Source organism: Haliotis cracherodii, unplaced genomic scaffold (genome assembly GCF_022045235.1).
Source record: "Haliotis cracherodii isolate W230 unplaced genomic scaffold, xgHalCrac1.p SCAF_12, whole genome shotgun sequence".
In the NCBI taxonomy this organism is placed as follows: domain Eukaryota; kingdom Metazoa; phylum Mollusca; class Gastropoda; order Lepetellida; family Haliotidae; genus Haliotis; species Haliotis cracherodii.
In genome coordinates, this window is record NW_027266267.1 from 14,311,037 (window position 1) to 14,334,573 (window position 23,537).

The following is a 23,537-nucleotide window of genomic DNA, read 5'->3' on the forward strand; positions in this document are numbered from 1 at the left end:
ATTTCAAAGAGTGTCTAACAGCTCTTGCTCAAAAGTTCTTTGCATGTATAAAACAACATTTTGAATTTTTGGATTCGATAACAATTTATTATTATCTACACCGGAGAAGATTCTGGGAACTCCCAGATCATACCCCTTTTGGTAGATTCTGGAAAAGTGGGGTAGACTCAGGGAAGTCCCCAAACTCTACCGCTTATACTCTGAAGGGGGGTAGATTTGTGTACCGGTTAATTTGCACCGGGAATCGGTGTTTGACACAACACCGACTGAGAAAGTCAGTGTTAATTTTTACCATGTATCACTGTTTCGATGCAACGTCGACTGTGTAAGGCAGTATTAAATTGTACTGGGGAACCACTATTTTGACACAGCATCGGCTGCGAAAGGCAGGGCTCAATTGTAACTGGGAATCACTGTTTGTCACAACGTCGGTAGTGCAAAGCAGTGTATGTTTGTACTGGGGAATCACTGATTTGACACAGCATTATTTCACACTGTGAAGAATCGATAAACGTAATAGCTTAGTAAGTATCACTATGTTTCAGTATTCAAATCGAAACGATCGTTGCAGTAATTACTCGTACGTTAGTTCAAGTCAGGCAATGGTCACACTTGTCAATTTCAGACAAGCAACAAATATATGCAAAAACAATTGCATAAAGGGTATTTGTGGACAGGTTTACGGATGGTCCTAACCAATTTTAGTCAGGGAAGAATATATTTGATTGTGTGATTGTGTGCAGGATGTACTTTGAAAGATTAAAACATGACCAGAAGTATGAAGTTCTTGTACCTAGAACTGACTTTACATTATTCCTTACATTTACATAAATAACTAGCAAACACAAAAACTACAATCATTCTCATTAGATACCATTTCTATGGTATCTGGCCAAGCGAAAGCGAGTTCAGATATCATAGAAAGTTCACGAGTGTATAGAGGTTATCACGCGAGTGTGTTTGGGGATAGTAAATATCCTGCATTAGGAATACACATTGTATGTACAGAGCCTTGGCGAGCTAAAAACATAGTGTTTATTCCTAATACAGGATATTTACCATCCAAAATCACACAAGCGTGATAACCTCTTTATCATATAATGTCATTCTTTAATTCTGTGCTTGAAAATCGCTTTCCCTCTCTCACAAACATTACCTAAACATTGCGACTTCTCCTGGAATGCGGGCATTAATATTTATACGTCACAGGGTAAGAGGTGTGTCAGTCGGACGGTGACAGTAGCCAATATAGTTCCAACTGAAATCTGTTTCTTATAGAGTGGCGAAGCAACATATACGCAAAACAACAATTGTTTTTTACTTGCATTTCGCGGCAATCAATCGGTCTCCGCTAGAGTAATTGTCCTTTGTCAAAGCGAAGCTACTCTAACCCCAGTCTATGAGATGTCACAGCCACGCTCAGAAACGATTTGATGGAATATGGTGCTTTATGTGCCTGTTCGGTTAAAGTATTACAAGCTGCGGTCCCAATTAGCTGAAGAGTTATCATGAGACCCAGCTATTTATAGGAGCTAACAGTCTTAAGTGGTACATTACGATATGTCCATCTTTCGTATCTAGATAGTCTGCCACCATTTCTGAATACAATAATGTTAGTTTTGTGTGTGTATATTTCAATTCCCAATCTTTTACAGTATTCTGGCAAGAGATACAATCGTCTTTGTAACTTCTTAATAGAATCTGCTACCAGTAATAAATCATCTGCAAATACTAACATAATTATGTTATACATTTTCTCTGATATGAACACGCCTTTGTCTAGCTTAGAACTAATAAATTCCACTTATTCTTCAATAAAGACTGAAAAAAAGTAAACGACTGAGAGTATATCCTTGTCTTACATTGACGGAGCACGCAAAAAACTATAAACATATACATACTCTGAATAACCCTAATGAACTTACTGTGAATACCATTGTTGAATAGTAAAAACATCATCTTATTTCTATTCACAATATCAAAAGCTTTCCTAAAGTATTCTTCGACCGCCTCCTTGGTCTAATGGTAGAGTGTCCGGCCGGAGAGCGGAAGGTCCGGGGTTCGATCACCGGCCGCGTCATACCAAATGACGTTAAAAGATGGTACTTGTTGTTACCCTGTCTGGCGCTCGGCATTAAGGGGCTAAAACAAGGACTGGTCGACTCGGAGTAAGTATACTGAATGGGATATTCGTGTTAAACTGCGGCATGGTATCTCAGTGAGCTAGCACTATAAATCGGCATCAGTCCGGACCAGTACAAGCAGCCATACAAACACACACACGTAAATGCACGTCGCTTAAAGTGCAATAATCTTGGACGCGACGTTAAACCCCATTTCACCTCACCTAAAGTCTTCGAAAGCACAGAACAAATTACGTTATTTACAGGTAATGTGTTTCTGTACTAACGACTGTAAAACGAATATGTTGTCTGCAGTGGAATGGGTTTTTTTGGAACCCAACTTGGTATTCTCCAATGATATCTTTATCTTCAAGGAAAGTATCCAATCCTTTTATCTAGAATAAAGGCAAAATTCTTACACATGGTGTAAAGTAATGAGATTCTTTTATGGTAAGTAGGGTCTTCTGTTTTGCTTCTCTTATGTATGTGTAATATGATCATGATGATTGTAGCCCAAGCACCAGGAAAGTTACATGTCATCAATATTGAGTGAGATATTGAATTATTTTAGAGAACTCTGAGAGAATACAATCATCCCCTGGTGATTTAGGAGTTATAAGATTATCTATCGCATGTGATATTCACAAAATGTAATATCTGATGACAGATCATCAGGGTGCAGACATTTTTCACAATCAGTAAATGTATGTATTGATAAGAAACTCTCCACCTCGGGGCTAGACTCTGCATCCATCTCCACGTTCATCTGTTGGTTTAGTAGATTATTGAAGCGTAGCTGCCAAAAAAAAACAAGGATATTGTTACATGTGAAGGACGATTTTTGAATTATTCTGTACAAATTTCAAAACGCTCTCACAATTGCGTGATATACATAAAGTGTTACTAACTTTCAATATAAAATTCATAACTTTTTTACGACAATTATTTTTGAACTTTATTCTGACTTTTTTTTACATCAGAAAGCTTTTTTTATTTGGGCTAAGGCGGAAATAGGTGGAATAAATTCAACAGGGCAGGAAATGTCCTCATCAATCGGTAGATGGTCAAATGAGTAATCCTCAAGTCACTCAAGTTACCCGTTCTAGCAATCATGTCTCCACATAGTGTTAGGACACTGTCCGGATGCTCTTCTTAAAAAATAGCTATTCATTGCTCCAGACCGTCAATATCATCGCGTTACTGGTGGAACATAAACAAAGAGCAGTATCAGGCGTTTTCCAGCAATGCAGTATGTGTTATGAAGAAATAGTGTCGGACATTCTAAACCCGTTAAAATAACTTACACAGGTCACATTTAATATATACTGCGAGACCTCCGCTATAGCGACCTTATTTCTCAGTCTTTTCGACTGGAAACATGAATATTCGCGAAATATATGTGGAACCTCATTTAAACTTTTTGCCCATGTTTCCAACAAGCGGAATATCTGTATACTAGAAAGGAAACTGGCAAAGCCAAGTATGCTTAGCTTGTATAAAGTCTGTTTACGTTCCAGTTAAGGATGGAGCACCCATTCGGGGTTGCATCACAAGTGTAGAGGTGCCTTGAGTGCCTTGAGTCTAGGCCGAATCTCTGTGCAAATACTGCATCTTTGTCATCTCTCGATACAAATTTTGCAATGATTGGGGCACAAGACTGTCGTGAACGTAGCCTGTGTGTTGTATCAAACTGTATATTTCAACTTGATGTTCAGTCATATCTAGGTGGTGACGTGAATAACTGTCACTCTTGTCTAATGCATTGTCTGGTTCCCAAATCTTCACCGACTGTTTGTCAAGTTTATGATTCAACTCTGCATTTCTCGTTTCATGCTAGCTAAGTGCTTATCTAAGTTTAATGACTGAGCATCAACCTTTTTGACAATAGTTCAGATAAGTTTGTAAGTAAGTCCTACTATTTGTTCCGATATCACCAGTTCTTGTGACGGTCATGGATTACTGTCCATGTCAATGGCTAGGGTCACTGTGTTTGTGAAAAATGAAAGCAAATGTCATCTGAAGTTCTCTGAGAAAACAATGTGTGAAATGAAGGACTTCCACCTACGTACAATTTGGTGGTAAGACATTTCAGCAAAAAGTAGGCATCCTTATTGGCAGCAATTGTTCTCCCCTTCTTTCAGATCTGTTTCTTTATGCATATGAATCAGAATTTCTGTTCGGACTGGCAATGTCAAAACAAGGTAATTTGGCCAAGAAGTTTATCATAAACTTCAGGTATATCTATGATCTGATATCGTTCAATAACAACCAAACAGCCCATTTCCTTCCACTGATTTACCCACCTGATCTAGATATAAAGGAGATCAGTGAGACCACCTCATCTGTTTCATATTTAGATTTATGTATAAAGATTCAGAGTGACAAAACACTCTCCACAAGATTGTATGATAAGAGGGATGACTTCAACTTTCCAATAGTCAACTTTCCCTTCATGTCGAGCAATATTCCTGCCTTTTGTGTTTACATTTCGCAGCTTTTGAGATACAATCAAGCATGCTCATTCTACCGCGTGTTGTCAAAGTTGTTTGATCAAGGTAACAATATTTCCAGAAGTTTCATAATAGTTATGTGGAGGACATTTCCAAATTTGACGCATCAGTGACAAATATGATGTCTTGGGCAGTTCCCTATTTTGACTTGTACCATATGTTCCTATTTTTTTCAGGTGAACAGTTGATTTGCCTTGCATGTCTTTGTGACGGGTGCCACCGGTGGTGCAGGATACGCTCAACCTTTTAGCCAGTTTCATACTATTTGATAGTGATTCATAAACACATGTCGGAAATGTGCAATCGACTGTGTATTGGATGTGGAAAGGGTTTTGTTGCTTTAATTTATAACTGATTCTGTGTGCCAGAAACTTATGGTCGTTGGTCATGACACCAGGTAACACACGTCACTCACACATGTTCTGGAAAAAGTAAGAGTTTGCTTGTTGCAATACAACTGCACGAGATGGCAATATTCAGCCACCATACTTTACACAGGAGGAGGCAGCTCAACGAATGCCATGCAAACTCTCAACCCTGTGTTATTTTATCGTGCCCCAACCTTCAGGCGTCCGGTCCCTTTGCTGACTTGAATACTCTCCACATTGCCTTATCTGTGCATATACAAAGACCAATACAAAACGCGATTAATCTGGTTCCGTGTCACCGACCTTAGCTTACAATATGCCCATACAGGCGACTCGTTCGTGTTCAGAGCAGCTACACGAGCAACAATGGGTTCACTATCACAGTCAACATGACATTCAAACGACTGAATAGATAAAGGGCAGATAATACAGTTGTAATATTCTGTCTCCTCCGATAGCCATTCGTTTAACATTATTCACAACATGTATACATGAACCGATGGCTTGAAACTAGTTCACTGTGACTAGAACTTTGTTATGCGAGGTGGGCAGTTCAATGATGATACAACATGACAAAACCATGAGATCACAGAACGTGGTTGGTGGCCTGGACATCATTTTAGGCGTTTTCTTGCTGAACCGGGATTAAATATCATTTTGGAAACCCTAATGCCCACAAGTATGGGATGATCACACTGACTTTTTGAAACCTTGTGGATTTAGCAGTTTATTTGTGGTCGTGAACGAATATTCAGCATGGTGTTTCTCAATTGATTCATATATTAAAGGATGTCCAACAGACTGACGACATATTTTAGATAAATCTATTATCACAAAGAAGAGGTGCAGCAGACATGAAATCAAAAGTGAATTAATTCCTTTCACTGCCACCGGCGTGAAAGGATATCCCTACCTTTTGTCGAGCACCTGGTATTATCACTATTTGATAGTGATTTATTTCAATACGTTTATGAGATACTCATAAACGTACAAGGATCGTTTATGAAAAGTAACGTATTAATTTAATTCACTACAAAACTGAATGGCAAACATCAATTAAACACTGTTTATTTAGTGTGAATTACTTTTTATTTCCTGTAGGTATTGGATCCAAAACAAACAAGGCAACGAAGGTGACTTTTTATAACCTATGGTAAGCAAAATATGTAATAAAATGCGACACTAAATCATATACAACGTCAAGCCATGTCTATGTGTCCTTACAAGGAAGGCACAAAGAGAATGGATACAACATGTATAAAATGTCAACAGACAGCCGTGCACACCAAAACACCGACATAAAGAACACTATATTACTTGGACGAGCAAAGCTAATGGCAAACTTTGTCATTCATTGTATAGTTGCCTTTACTTCACATTTTGTGACATATAAATATGTTATATCGACGATTACAATTTACAGTCGCGACAACACACTTGGCTGCTATAGCCGTAATGATCAGTCAGGTGTGTGTGTTTGTCGAGCGCACAGGGTGTAAAGTAGCATAACCAGGGCTCAAAGACATGTGTGTATAACAAGCAATCTTATCAAAGTGTCATGATCGGGGGCGATTATCGCCGGTATCAGTCTTAATCACTTTTGGAAGTTCATGCCTGTAGATCAGCCAGTGGCCACGCTGGACAAACACAAATGGAATGGTGTAGTCATATGAAAGTATGACATTGGAATGTTAATTTGGGGAGGCTAGCTCACCTGACAGGATGTCATTACAGACTATTAGTGAACTCTTACAATGTTTTAAGCACTAAATAGGAGCGCTATAAACAGTCAAATATTTTGCTTTTGAAGATCATTCATGGTCATCACCTCGCATCTGCTCATCTACTAAACAGGTAAGGTATCAACTTTTTTGTAAACAAAGTTAGGAAAAGGTGACACGGATATTTAGTACTATAAAGTTTGTGTCAGTCACGTAAAGCCCATGCAAGTTTTGAGGATATAAGAATTTGTTGTGCTATTTAAGAAATAAACGACGAGAGGGAGTGCAGTTCAGGGAGAAAAACCATGATGGGTGCAGTGTTTTATTTTATGATAAACAACGACCACGAATTATTATCGTTTATTTCTTAAATTTGATATCAATATTATGTACAGCCTCTTGAAGAGTGATTATAAAATTGTGCAATTTTAAAATATGTTTACCCGCATTTTAATAATGATGACTCCCTCAATAGAATCCGACCACGGCAATGTCGCTCATGTCCATGTTGTGCACAGGTCGGTAATTATCGTATATTCTTGCAATTGTAACGTCGATTATCTTTACCTTTTTCCAAAAAAATGATTGTCATGCTTTTAGGTGCCATCGTTGGGCGATCGGGCTTATCTGTGTTGCCCATCTTCATCCATGGGGCACAAATCACTAGACACTCTCCTCGCCATAATAACGTCATCAAATATACGAAGTCCTCAAGTGGCGAGCGCATGCTCGAATCTCCAGAAATGACGTCGTAATATAACAATGTGTTTATCGTGTGATACACCACGCTTCGTTCTTCATTGTCGTTTGCGGGGTTTTTTTGCGTAGCTATCTTATATATATAAATATAATGCAAAGCAATGATATAATGAATGATAAAGGCAACTACATAAAAACATATACTATATGAAAGGTAAACATAATTTTCAGTTCAGGCTCTGTGTTTTTCCTTCCAGTGATATCATCACATCTAGTTCTTGTTTACTTGTTCCCATAGTCAGGACCTGAAACTGCATCACATTTAATGAAGATCCGGAAACTAATTTCAAAGTTGTCAAACGATGACAGGGTAAACGTGTTGTACACCAGGACACAAGAGGAAACGTGGGTTTCTTTTTGGAACTTAAATGACTTCTTGTGTACAATATATTATGCAAGCTTTCATTCTTTTCAGGGGTATAAATGTTCTAAATAATGTTTACCTCTTGATTGAGCGCCGCTATTCTGATATGGAGATGCGTTGTTTGACTCGTACGATACTGGAGGAGCTTCTGTCATGTCTTCGTATGTACTTGGCTCTGATTTGGGCTCGACTGAAAATACGATTCGTAACACATTTGCAAAGAACAAATTCAAATGTTACACATCCTTGTAAACGTAACACAGAGTTGAACAGAACACCGATGATCTTTCAGTACCTTCACTGAGTGTATCGATTGAGAACTGCTATAGTATATAGAACATCAAAGTATCCATCTACCGTTTGTATTTTCATAAATCTTCAACTGTGTGTAATGTTGTTTTTCCGACGCCTCATTATCCATGCTTGGGTACTGAGCTGGACTGTTCACGTGATCTGTAACACATCCATACGAACATACAATAACAGTGTTAGGGCGGAGTAGAAACAGTCACATTTGTGAACAAAACAATCTGACGAACATTGCTGACTTCAACCTACCTAAGGATGAATATCCTATGTTTTCCATTTCTTCTATTTCGGGATTCCTTGTGCTACAAAAGTAAAGTGAGGTCCGTATATGGCAATTAATAATAGAAAGGAACATATTCAATATATGATTTGTTTTCTGATTTTAAAGGACATCTACCTTATTACAAAATAAATTATTTCAAAACGCATTATTCATACATTTAGTCTACCTTTTTTGTGAAGCAGTTCCTGCAAAGAAGAGAATGCATTATATAGTACCCTGTAATACACACAATAAACATGTTGCAAAGAGAGAATATGATATGTGAAACGTTAATGACTTAAAACAGGAAACATGCACAATAGTTTGTGTTATTATCAATTCCATTTACATTCCCAAACTGTATGTGCTCATTCTGAGTCAGTGATGATTTAGATTCGTACGTAACTTTGACGCATATCATCCATTTATATCTCCTGAAGGCACACTGAAATGAACTATCGTCACATCACCTATTCACTCTACTTGCAATACTGTTGTAAAGTAAACATGAGATTTGACAAAATACCTTTCAAGATGTTTCCAAACCTGAACCCCTTCCTATAGAGGACCGTCAGAACTAGTCCTTCAATCAGCAAGGTAAGAAGGAGGGTTCCTATCGTACTTCCTGCTATTACACCTGTGATGTTATATTCGGCATTGATTGGTTGCGGGTTTTTTGGACCTGCAGTATAAAATGAGTATTATATGAAATAAGTATTGACTTCTTTTTTTACTGAAAACAGACTTTTGTATTTTGATCATGTGATGAGCTTGATAAAGGTTTCATTTACATCAAACAGGCTTTCTACTCCAAACTTAACTGAATGAGGGGGACTTACCAATTGAACCTATCAATCCCTCAAGAAACAGAACTCACAGCTGACATTGAATGTCCTGACATCAGATTGGTTGTATCCTCCATACTGCCATGTCCCGTGACACTGACACTGCTGACTGTTCTGACTCCTGCTGACGGTGAAGGAGAGAGTAGATGTCCTGGTCTGACCACTGTCACTGGCCGATGCTACTCCAGTGCCCGGACAGGACCACGTGATAGTAGCTAGAGGATTTCCTCCTGTCACCGAGCAGCTGACTGTCTCCGGGTCTCCTTCAAACATCAGGGTCTGAAATTCTGTGATGGAAGGAGGGACCGGCGGTGGATCTGAAACAGGAACAGCCATGATAGTAACTATACATAAATATGCATAAAGCATGGATGTGACAGTGGAGAACATGACTATATCTGAAATCTTTCACAAAATGTCTAAGTTGGTGTTATCCACTGTACAATACCTTCTTTCATAAACAGTATCCACAATACATACAAGAGTCAGTGGAAATATTATCTTTATATATCACTTTGATCGCCCCTGTATCTAAAATGATCTTACAACCTTCACATGTACTTCAAATGTGAATCTGAACTGCTATTAATAAATTGTAAACACGCACACTTGACATCCAGTGATGCAGAACCAGTCTGTGTTGCTGATAATCTGGTGTTTCTGACCTGACACCTCACTGTGGTCTTGTCTTTATTTGGGCTGAAGGTGAGAGTCTGTGACCACCAGGTAGAAGATCCTGTCACAGGCCCTGTGCTGCCATCTACAGGTATTCCATCACTGTAGTCCCAGTTAAAGGTCAGGTTGGGATAAGCTGTGGTAGTACAGGTCAAGGTCAGGTTTCTGTTCTCGAAGGCTGTAGCGTTGTCTGGCATTGTGACATCAACCTGTTCTGGTCCGACTGCAATACAGTAATATTATGTGTATTACTACAATGTTCCATTAATAAAACTATTTCATAATTGCGGTTTTGTTGATAGTATCAAATCGTTTGGTTCTTTCAATCGTCACCAATATCTTCTGTCATAACTAGTATTTTCATTGTACCATACCATTTCCGTTTGAACGTGACGATTCAGTCTTAGTTGGTTTGTTTGTATTATCAGTGTGTGACCTTTTACCGCATTGCCTCATGAATATCCGGGTTAGAATTGATCTTCAGCGACCTATGCTTGTCATAAGATGCGACTAACGGATTCGGTTGATACAATGTAGTGTGATACAGTACAGTACAGTTTAGTACAGTACATTACATGCGGGTACACCATAATATTTACCATAAAGCATGTTCATAGATCGTTAATCAACATCAACGTGGTCTCCGTTATGTTTAATTGACATGCTGTTAGCTGGAGAAATAATTGTGATGAATGCACACCATGAGACTAGGTTTTAATCGTTGTGGTATTTTGTCAAGTAATTAGATTGAATGACTGCCTTACTGCTACCAACTGTATCCCACTCAGTGCACCAACTAAGGCTGAGGCTAATATTCATCTCTAACTCTCTACTGGATGTTTGATATATGCTTGTCAATGAGTCGATAGGTACTCACACCACACTCCCATGCGGGCACTGTCAGACTGTACTGGGGAGGGTGTGTGGATGTTGGTGGCTCTACAGTAGACTGTGTGACCCAGATCTGACCTCCCCACAGAGTTGAAGGTCACGGTACTGGTTGTCTGGACAGCCACTCCAGTGGTGCTGTTACTGGAGATCCCCACTGTTACCTCAACACTGTTCTTGTACCACGTGACAGTAGCAGCAGGGTAGCTGGCCGAGGTCACACAAGTCAAGGTCAGCGGTTGACCCTCAGCAGCCCCAACTTCCTGGTTGGCGGATGTGATGGTTGTAAGAGACAGGTTGCTGACAGCAACTGTATAGAAAGTGAATTCAAACATGCATTTAATATGAAAATACAGTATATAACAAAATATCATACAGTCCTTTGTATTGGTGTCAATATCATCGGCATCAGTCAATGTATCCTGTTTATTCATGATGTTTTGGTGATGTTTTGGTCATTCATACAATTACTTACTTTCCGGATAGGAATAGGTAGAGTTGACGGTAGTCTGTGTGTTGGATGCCTGACAGTAGTACAAGTAGTACCTGTCAGCTGTCAGCCAGTGTTTCCCTCTACTGCTGCTGGGCTGGTGGTCACACTGATCCCGTCTCTGTACAACGACATAGACGGCGGTGGATTGGAGACAGCGACACAGGAGATAGATGTAGTGGTTCTAGTTATGGTAACACTGTTCAGATGAACTGGAATAAAAACACAGCTTTATGGAGGTAGGTTGGAGACTCTGTCTACATATGAAGTGGTTCTAGTGAAGGTATCACGGTTTGTGTGATCCGTAAGTACCTACCACTGTGACGTATGGCGTATAACTACAATCTAAGCTCTGCATACACAAGGAAGGAAGCAAATTATAAGACGATATGGCCTGCAACGTACTGCATGCATATCTCACTTTGAAACCAGTTCTATCAATGTGTCAGTTTTACATTTTTACTGCATGTGTATATGTCACAGTGAAACTTACAGTGATAGTTAGACTGTAGTTTAACCAAACATACACATAACATACTTACCCGGAACACCCATCTGTATCTGGTAATGCTCTATGTCCCCATAATGATGGTTACACTGTAGTTTAACCAAACATACATCAAACATACCCTCCTGGAACATCCATCTTTATCCGGATACACTCTTTGTCCCCATAATAATGGTTACATTCACGCAAATCCATCTGTATCCAGTTACTCTCTTTGTCCCAATAATGATGGTTTCACTGTAATTTAACAAAACGTAAATCAAACATACTTACCTAGTACATCCATATGTACCCGGTTACTCTCTCTGCCTCCAAACTGAAAGTCACACTTCCAGCTGAGTCTGTCTCTGCCGTACACGGCGTTGTTAATGGTGAGGGTGTAGTTGGTGGAGCTGGGGCAGGAGGTGGTGTAGTCAGCTGGGAGATAAGTAGAGCTGCAGCTACCCTGGCGTACTATGTAGAATGTAGTTCCGTTCAGCCACTGTATAACTGTATGTGAAGCTTCTCCCGTGTAACACATCAGAGTACAGCTTCCCCCTGCCTGCACAGAACCCCCACATGATGACGTCAGCTGATAGTTCTGGGCAGTAACTGAAACAGTTGTTCCACCATATGGACACAATCTGTAAACAACTTAAAGTGACAAACTTGCTAACAACTTGGGAATGTCAATAAAGGACAATGTAAAGGCAAAACTATCTGCTATCCGGTAGTCCACTTGTCTGACTGCTTTTATCACTTACTATACATTTGATATCACATTTATTCACGATTAGGGGAACATGTGTCTTAGTTGTCTTTGACAATGCAATTCGCTCCCAAGTGTTGCATCTCTTAGCCTTTCAAGATACATATGATTGTGGGTTCGGATATCAACTCACCCTCATTATGTTTCTCGGTTTGTCAGCACCACACATGCGCTACTGGCTTTCATCAAAGTGAATGTCCAAGACGCGCCTCAATTGTAGCTTTCTGAGACGCCGAGCTGTAACTTAAATATTGTTCAAACCAGCGTTAAACTCACTCATTGATCCTCTAATAAACAATTTCCGTTATCCCGTTTCACCTGATAAAAGTACATATGTATTCGGTATTCGGAAACGTAAGTATGATTTCTATATATCCATCACTATAATACCGCATAGATACATCACGCTCTTACTTACTAACATGCAGAGGTTCAGGGATATAACTGCAAGTGTGTCCTACCCGCTGACATATACGCGTGCAATCTACTTCCTGGTTCTATTTTCAGTGAAGATATGTGTGGGAACTGAAGTGTGAGATTCATATCGTCAACGTGAAATAAGTCCTAACACATTAAAAGCACAAGCAGTCAGATACACATACTTACCCACTTGTTTGTGACATATGTCAACCAACAGAGTCACAACTGTGAAGACGACATGTGTATACAACATGGACATGTCGGCAGTGTGTGAAACTAGGTCGTGTGTCAGAAGTAATACATATTGGCGCTGGAGTACAGTGTATTTAACTTCCGGCTTGCATGGACGGGCTAATGTAGACGTGAAATAGTTCTTAGTTTGTATTTGTTCGGAATTCTTGGGTATTCAATGAATGATTGATTTAGGTCACTCGGACGACAAACCACCACACTAGGTCGTGTGTCACACCTTCTTGTAGCAGATATTAATGTTGGGTATTACTGTAAACGTATGTATGAGTGTGCTTGTGTAGACATGGTGAAGATGAGTATCTATTTATGATATTACCAATAAGGTGGGGTAGTTCGTGATCGTGGCACGTGATCATCTGGTTTGTTTATAGACCATCACCGCAAAGCAGGAATGGCGGGTGCTACCGGTGGGGCAAGACATACTTAGTCTTTTCGCGAACATCCAGAGTTAACACTGGTCCTCAGTGATCCATTCATATTATTTCCACTGCTATTTGCCTTTTACACCTAATCGAATTATATGCGGATATTTGAGAATAGTTATCCTCAGGCGTCGCTATTCTCCGTTACTTATCTCTAAAGAGATGGGTATACTTTTAATACAGAATGTTGTTACAAGGAAGGATAAACTGATTGAGTTATGAATGTCTATGTATTCTTAGTCTTTTTAATGAACCAGTGAAATGTGTAATCTTGAGTATCTGGCCACTGAAATCGTTTTCAGAATGACACTGGATATAAGTCAGGAAGCAACATAACAGTGCCGACATTAAGTGGTTACTCGAGCCAATGGAGTTTGCTAACACGTGGACAAACTGAACACATGCTTACCATGCCAAATAATGTTGTTTGAAAAAAGAAATGTAACATTGTTTTCTAGTAAGTTACAAATTGGAATGATTTATGTCTTTAACCTGACGTGCCGCGCATGCGTTTGTGGCAAGTGTTGTTAATCTATAGATGCAGTATTGTTGACATGTAGACTTAATTCAAACTAGTTATTCTGTATTCTAAATCTAGGAACAGCAAGAAAACAACACTTGTTTGTATCATAATCAATATTTTAATTCTGAAGTCTATGAAGTTGTATTCGTTTGTCCCCTCTTCAGATGTTTCAGCCAAAGATAATTGGAAAACACGTCTGTCATCACAAACACAAAACTACAGCCACAATTATTCGGCAGTGGGCCAACTTATATTAAGTCTCCTTCAGAATCCTTCAACTCATCGTCCTCTTCTGAGTCATCCTCATCCGAGTCTTCTGTCATATCTATGTTACAAGATACCTCTCATCACTGATTTCGACCTCCCCTCGTTCTGTTTATATTCACAAGCGAATGGTCCTACTGTGCAGGTAACTGTTGTTGAATTTATCATTCTTAGGAACAAATCTATACAAATTTTATTACACCTTCAGTTTATAACATCCCAATATTGACTAAAAAATCAATGTTTCCAACGACACTCCAATGTGCACTCCAATGTGCACTGTAACCATATTGACTGGGGCATTTTAACGTTACATGTATATCGATGTGAACATCATTGTGAGAGTTGTGGTATGCATTGTCACTTGTGTGGTATGCAAGTGTTTTTGTTCCTTTAAGACGACCGTCTCTGTGATCTAGTGATTAGAAGATCTGCCCAGAGAGTAGAAGGTCTGTGGTTCGATCCCCTGTCGCGTCAAACCAAAATACGTTAAAAGATGGTAATTGTTGTTACCCTGCTTGGTGCTCGGCATTTCAAGATAAAACAAGTCCTTGTCGGTGGCTCAGAGGCAGAATACTGTCTCTGTGTGGAGTATCCATGTTAACACGTGGCATTGTATCTCAGTTGGTTGTCAATGGATGTCTGAATGTATGACTAGTACAAACAAGTATACACATACACACTGACTCAGGCACACACACACACACACGCACACACAAGCTCGAATGCACGTCGCTAAATAAGGGCAATACTATTGCGACGATAAACATCAGTTCACATCACCTCACCTCACCTCCTCATTTAGGGTGAATTATTTTTCATGATATTGCAGTCCTGGCATCTGGTTAAGTGACGACAATACCTGACTTTTTACGACTGCATGGTAAAAACTAGAAACTAAAACTGGCTGATCAGGTTTCCTCATTTAGGTTCAACAACAAATGCTACTTCGCACCATATAATATAAACAGGTTGAACTCCCAGAATTCTGACACTGATAACAATAATTCAACTGCAATCTTTTCATTATGTTAATGAGATCCTCAAAGCGTTTTGTGTAATTATTTTGAAAATTATTTATTTGCTATGTGACATATTCAGTGACAGAGGCGATACATAAATAGACATGCGAATGACCAGCATGGTGTGACCGAGCTCCTATCATCTACCTGCCATGGTCGATGTTTGGTTTCTGTAACTGTGCCATTATCGAGCAAACATAAAACCATGTAAAAATGTTTTGTTGTTGGATCGCCGTTTAACGCCGCACTCAGCAATATTCAAGTTATAGAACGACGGTCTGTAAAAGATCGAGACTGGACCAGACAATCCAGTGATGATATCATGAGCACCGATCCAACCAACTCAGCGAGCATGACCAACCGATCCCGTTATCCGCTTCTTACTACAAGTGTAGTCACATTTTACGGCAGGCATGGGTTGCTGAAGACCTTTTCTAACCCGATTGACACGTGTCTAACGATGTTTTGACTCAAAGGAAAGGAATGTAATGTGCTGTACGTGTTCCTTGGTCTGTTGCTGGATCTGATATCATGAAGTCTTCCTTCTTCGTTACTTATTGTCATGGTCAGAACCTGAAATTATAATAAACATAGAATATATATCAGATTATATATCTACTCACAATAACATGAAATACTACACGTATTACATTGGGATAGAAAAGAAGGCATATGTTACTGTTAAATGATGTTGGATCGTACATGCCCACAGTTGATCCATGGCAATGGCATAAGAGTTCAATCAGCGAGAGTGTTTCATGTGTTGGTTACCTTGAGAATGTGCCCCAGTGTTCCGGTATGGTGATGCTCTAATGGACTCATAGGTCACAGGGGGAGTCTCTGCCATGCCTTCATAGGTACTTGTATCTGCTGCAGCATCCGCTGAAGATGTAATTCATTACGTATTTCAATAATAAATCCAAATCATAACTCCCTCATTCTATCTAGTACTTCAATATTACCTTCACTAGAATACTTAAACTTCAACAGTATTGAGCAAAAAGGCAAAATTGTTATCTACCTTTTGTATTCTCATAAATCTTCAACTGTGAATACTGTTGTTTTTCTGATTCCTCCAAATTTGAATACTGAGCAGGACCATTTATCTGATCTGAAACAAAACAATGTGAAAACATTGTAATGATTTCAGTGTTAAATGGACGCATACATATTGGTAATTTCAGCAAAAGGGTAATACCAAATAACCAGTTCATACCTAATGATGAATACCCTCTGTTGTCCATTTCTACAGTTTCAGGATTCCCGGTTCTAGGAAGACAAAAAGGTAGTTTACAGACAACCCATAATGGAATGGAGCAATAAACCTCAGTTTTTAGCTAGCCTTTATATGTCTCTTTATTTTATTCCATAATTACTCATTGTTATGTTTAACGTTTGCATTTATACTACCTTTTTTGTGATGCAGGTTCTGGAACACACCCATGGCAACATATATTGTCAATCGTAAATGAAATCCACATAGAAAATGATAAAGTAAACTGTATAAAACAACTGCAACCTTTAACAAGACATTTTCTGGTATAACTGCGTCCTTTTCTGTCAATTATGTACATATCATTTCAACAAACAAAATTCTTACAATATTTCTTTCAAACATATTCACATGATGCCATTGAACATTATATTGACATTCTCCCTATTGCCTGCAATTGATATTCAATCATTTTACCACGGAAATTTAACAAGATACCTTCTGGAATATGGCCGAATTTGTATCCCTTTCTGTACAGAACCACGTGGACACTTCCCACAATGAGCAAGGTAAGAAGAATGCCTCCTACTGTGGATCCTACTATTACCCCTGTACATAAACAAGGAGTTTCAAGTTTTCGCTGGTCTGGTGGATCTACAATAAGAAACAAAATATCATAACAGACTATGCCAATCACTTGTCACTATATTCAGATGAAAATATATTTGTTATCATTTTCCTACTTTCCAACAAATTATTTTGTTTGATTTTCATCATGCGTATATCGTTTGTGAAGCTAATTTCTTGTGTAGGTCATGCTGACATATGTCCCGATCCATTCGCTCAAACCAAGCTACACATGTTTACTTTGAATTCAGGAAATCCCTGTCAACTTAAATAAAAATAGAAAATTATATTTTCGAGCATTCATTAATGGTGCATACAGATAAGTACTATTATGCTATTTTGTTATATCAGACAGAAAACGAGATAACATAACATCTCACCTGCAGACTCTATTGTGAGTGTGTATGTTACTGAACTGCCCACACCATTGTCCACTGTCAGACTGTAGTCCCCGAAGTCCTGTTGTTGGAGGTTAGTAAGATGTAGCCTGGCAGTCACTGAGATGTCTGAGACAGGGCTGGAGGAACCAGTGAGGTCCTGGCTGGTGCAGTTGGTTCTACTCCAGGTGAATGTAGGAAGGGGGTACGCCAGGACTGTCACAGAAACGTTCACGTTACCCCCAAATCTAGCGGCGTACTTGAGTTGAGTTGGGACTGTCGCAGCAAGTCGAGGAGAGCCTGATGCAAAACATGTCACTGATTCAAAGCAAGGTAAACCCTGACTTGATTTGGTGGAGAAAGACACCCCATTGCTATAGACATGGTAACTCTCATCTGGTAACGGAAACATACTCTAAATGAACAAATGAAGTACATACATTGAGCATATATTAAGAAGATATAGACATTATATATTGGATTGACTGATAAATTATATTAAGTAGGCTCATAATTCCTTCTATTTTCTGTCAAATTTATTAACTCTATCAGTTAATAAGGTAGGACTTGTTACTGTAACATCTTAAAAACTATTATTACAACTCCCTCCTTCTACTACTACTACTACTACTACTACTACTACTACTACTACTACTACTACTACTAGCGTGTGGACAGATGCCAAACCCACATTACCCACATTTGACTCGCAACTCCACCGTCTGGCTGACAGGTGCCCCGATGTTGTTACTGGCAGTACAGGAGTAGTTCCCTCTTTGTCTGCAATCTGTCGACTCAAGTCTGTATTCTGCTGTCAGTGAGTTATCTGCCCTTGTCAACTCCTCAGTTCCATTCAATAACCTGATGACTGACCTTGGTTTACCAGCATTATTCAACTGACACCTCAAGATCACCACATCAGATTCATTTTATTGTTACTGAACCATTACGACTGTTGGCGGTCAACATACTTATACTCGCCTGATCTGAAAAAAATAACCCAAATGTTGCATTTCAAGTTTATACTGAATACTAGATTCAAAACGGTTAGGTGAATATGAATAGGAACAAAGATGGTTGTAAGTATGCATTTCTATTATTTGTATTATATTTCATCATTCAGTTCTATTCCAAAGTTTTCCCTATATGCGTATATGACACCTATATCACTGAATAGAACAGAAACGATACATCAAAGTCAACACAGATGATACAGCAATGCGACCTTTTGCAGCAGGGTTCCTCCTTTCAGTGTAAATGGGATATGGTAGTTGTAATGTACAATGCATGGGTCATCTCAATCGACGTGTGACATCGTTATTGTACGTCACCCCACCATTGTCTGAAGATCACATACAGTAACTGGATGCAGAGCATTCGTCAATTGAATTTAGGCAAATTAAAAACTTACATTTCCCAATGTAATTTCTCTTTGGGGTTGTGTATCACTTCATGTTTGCTGTTATATGACAGTCCTCATAAGGCACTTTCTGAAAACGATCATATGAACATATGCCTAATGATGTGCGTCCATCCAGCTTTAACCAATAAGGAAAAGAAACGTATCAAAGTTGTCGGTTTCTGCTTGACACAACTCACGTGTAACATCCACTGAGACACTTGAGCTGTCATCAGTCCCGTGTGTATTTGAAGCCTGGCACTTGTAGGATCCTGTCTGTGACCTGTCAGCCACCGGGAGAGTCAGTGTAGCTCCATCACTGTGGACTGTCCCATCCTTGAACCACTTGTATGTACACGCAGGTCTGCAGGTGGCTGAACACAGGATACTTGGTACACTCTCTTGACCTTCCCTTCTGGTGTAGGACAGAGTGGAGGGTTGTAGGGTCACAGCATAGGGACCATCTGTCAGAACAGTGTACACACAGGTGCGGAAACAAAAGAAAACTCTCCAGATCTTCCCACCTGGAGTGGGGGGTTGTAGGGTCATGAGGCCATCTGTCAAGTTCTAATATACATATTGACCGGAACTATCTACACAGAGAGATTTATAATCAACAGCGGTATAAATTGCTACGACGGCAGTCTGAGTAGTTTAGACGTCGGAACTAGTTGTTTGCAGGCGCAGCTGGACAGCGACTTGCGCCTGTAAAGTTTTCGTTGGGGCACCGACGCTGCCGTACGAGCAGATACAGTTCGGAGATATCTCCCAAAGGGAATGTAGCATTCCGCTTATATACCAAAGAGGCGACAACTGAATAGGAAACCCCTGCTCGCGTCGTCTCTCACCCAAAGCGGCTTAACCACAGCTACCGAGTGTGTTCTCGATTCAAGCAAAATTTAAACTGACATCACAGATTAGAATATTAATAAACATAAGTAATATGACTATTATGATTATATGCAGCGTTTGTATTTTGTATGAAAATGCCAACATTACTCGTTTCGTCTCTAATCTCTACTAACTATCATGTTTATCACTATTCAGTGTTGCTTTGAAAGGAGGTGATGGCAGACATTTATTTAGAATATCACTGCGTCACGTTTTCGTGTAGTTCCACGCTATGGGTGAATATAACTAACTGCCCACTGACCATGATCAAGTAGTTGGCTACACTCCTGGGCGTATTTCTACACTGAGGTTCGGACATATATATATATATATGACCATGGTTGACCAGGGTATAACTCGCGACGTAAAAGGAAGTGTGCAGGCCTGATAGGCCGGGTAGATACCGGCGGAGGTGTGAGTAGAATTTGCTTTATTCTCTAATTTAAAATGGTTGTCCGAACATCTGACCCCTGTTCTAGAGATTTCGCATGTTGAAAAATACAACAATAAAAGTCTTCGTCACCAAATCATTCTCTGCAATTTTTTGTTCTACGTGGCGCAGGGCGGTGGGGTAGCCTAGTGGGTAAAGCGTTCGCTCGTCACGCCGAAAACCCGGGTTCGATTCCCCACATTGGTACAATGTGTTAAGCCTATTTCTGGTGTCCCCCGCCGTGATATTGTTGGAATATTGCAAAAAGCGGCGTAAGACAATACTCACTCACTCACTCTACATGGCGCATGTGCGTAGTACTACACATGGAATCCAGTTCAATGAAACACGGACGATATTGTATGGAACCAAATGTCATTGACTGGTCAGATCACTGGTACAAGTAGCTACAACTATATCAGTTTGGTGCAATTTGAGTAGTAACGTAGTAACTATCACTACATGTGAGACTGCAAAGGATCCTGCTTTGCATGGGATTGTTTTACAATTTGTGAGTGCTACTGAGGAAGAGGTCTACCTTATGAAGTATATTTGGCAACAACAGTACTGAATATTGGAATATTGAATGACATTGTATACATACACTGTGGCTCCATGTTGTACAGCTGGCTCCACTCTGACTCCAGACCCTGACCTTCTGTTGCCTTACATCTGTAGCTGTGACTGTCCCGGGAACTCACTGTAAAGTTGTAGGGAGAACCAGGGGAGGTAACTGTGAGGTCAATGTTGTCACGCTGCCAGGTGTAGGTCAATGTCAGGGCATGGTCAGCTGGGACAGTGGTAGAGGTGGAACTACAGGTCAAGGTGAACTGTCTTTCAAACACAGGGGCTGATTGTCCAGTGAGTGTTGGTCTGGTAGGTTGACCTGTATTAAATAGGCCATTACTTTACCTGAACGTTCATGAAAATAAAACTTGTTTATTTGTTTGTGTAGCGGGATATTACCCATTTAAAGCTGGATTCATGGATTGATACAGCTTATTACGTGAAATGTATAACCATGTCTTTGCTCATTATGGCCCATAGAGATCAAATGTGATGTCCAAATTGAATGTCATTCATGTGCTAGCTAATATATCCATTGTATACATGTGTGTGTAAGCAGCAGTATCAATAGCAGTTACAAATACGAGTACAATACGATGAACGAAGGAGTGACTGTCTACTGACAACCCCATCACAATACAACCCACCCTACACAAGGCATGAATGTCTTAATCAGAAGGAATAACACACTGATCGTTTAATAGTTGCTGTAAAGATGCAGACTAAATGTCAATGCTCATGAATCCAAAGTATTCATTCTCGGGAGCAACAAAATGGTCTGTTCTCACTGTCTCAAATATGTTTATATCTATAACTATCTTGTCGTAACATTCAAAATCATTACTATCGGTTCGTTATTAATATGCATTGCTTATGTGAACAACCATTTTAAGTCAAGTATGTCGCTATAAACTTGTCACTTGAATGAGTTTGTTATATGTTACGCTTATTTTAAGTATTATCACCTGGTTTGAATATACACGGTGTCTAGGAAGAACACATTTCTCAAATAATTAGTTTTGTTTGAACAAAAATATGCCAAATTATGCGAACCCAATATTATCTTCCTAAAAACCAAGAATTATACGTTTCCGGACCCGATAATGAAGGGGAAAGTATTCAAACATATTTTACTGTGTACAAACTTTCTACATTAATGACAATCTTAAAACTTATCGAAATGTAATAAAATTCTGCTTACGAACAACTGTTTCCTGATGGTTTGATAACAGAATGAGCGAAGCTTGTGTTGCATTTTGACTGCTGATGTCGTATTGGTGTCTACAGCTGTTTGTGTTAAGGATTCAATGAGCACCCTGTGTAATTAGTTGTGTTAACTTTCTATAACAATTGACTCAAATATATTTAAGTAAAAATATTTAAGTCAGTTCAAAAGTAACATTATTTCTAAAGGCTTTCAGTAAGTCACATCTGACAACTAGTAATTGGTGATGTGATGAAGGAAATCACACAGTGTAGTCATTTGTAAATGTATCAGCAACAAATATCTAGCCAGAACATTATGTTTCTCTGAGAAAATGGAAACGACGTGCCTTATTGTTGACATTTAGAAAAAAAATCTCTCTCGCTCTCTTGCTTGTTTTGTAAATATGTTCATTAAAAGTGAGACCTGGTCCTACGTTGTCTGAAAATGGATATGACTTTAGTTTTTTAGCCAACGACTTCGATGTCACGCTGACACTTTGAACACAGCCACAGATATCAAAACAAGGTAATCAGGGGTCTGGGCACTAAATTTAAAACAATATACACTAAGTAAGTAAAGGCAAATCCAAATCCAAATTTGGGAAACCACGTGAAACCAGTTATTTTGTAAAATTGACTTACCAGGAACAACCAGCTTCTGTCCACACTGAGGTATGATGTCAGCTATTCCATTACTCCCACAGGTGTAGTCCCCAGCATCAGATCTGGCGACACTGCGGAGGTCAAAGGTCATGACCTTAGGGTCAGAAGCTATATTCCCGGTGTAGGTCACACGAGCTGTGTAGTTCCCTAATGTCAGGTGGTCATTGGTATTTGAGTTGACCACGAGTACCTGAGCTCCAGACGGACTGATGACATATAGGGCAACGAACCCCCTGTTACAGCTGACACCTGCCATCTGAAGCTGGCAGTCTGAGACTCCCTCACTACCACAGGGCTGGAGGACAGTTGGGAGGCTACACCTGTCGGGAACAAAATTGAATATGAACACATGGAATACACCACCTGAAAATGAGGATGCCTCACCGTACCTTTTGGTCTCTCCAAGTTGACACGCCCTGATAACAGTGTTTAAACCAATGCACACATGTATTCGTTATCCCTGGTAACTTTAGTATGGCTTTGCTAGTTTTGTTTGGATTAATATGAAATCAACTCACCATTTAATAATATTCCCCAAACGTAAATTGTCCTGGCTGCCTTGTAATATTCAGTGATTTTACCAGTCATTGTCGACTCATTTCTGAAATATAACGAATTTTCTATGAGTTACAATAACTGATTAGGATAATTATTGTATACATGTATTTCATTGTGATCATACTTTTGCTTT

At 39.4% G+C, this 23,537-nt stretch overlaps 1 protein-coding gene and 1 pseudogene across 1 annotated transcript; both read right to left on the reverse strand.

Moving 5' to 3' along the window:
• Positions 1-7,703: 7,703 nt before the first annotated feature.
• LOC139458187 (V-set and immunoglobulin domain-containing protein 10-like) lies at positions 7,704-13,249 on the reverse strand (annotated as a pseudogene).
• Positions 13,250-14,435: 1,186 nt separating this feature from the next.
• LOC139457059 (neural cell adhesion molecule 1-like) lies at positions 14,436-23,102 on the reverse strand. The gene is made up of 7 exons (XM_071238502.1): positions 22,826-23,102; positions 21,015-21,296; positions 19,290-19,613; positions 17,694-17,990; positions 16,495-16,584; positions 16,245-16,355; positions 14,436-14,512 (listed from the first exon to the last, which is right to left on the reverse strand). Exons 1-7 carry the CDS (start codon positions 23,100-23,102, stop codon positions 14,436-14,438), a joined length of 1,458 nt encoding a protein of 485 aa, XP_071094603.1.
• Between the last annotated feature and the right edge of the window lie 435 nt (positions 23,103-23,537).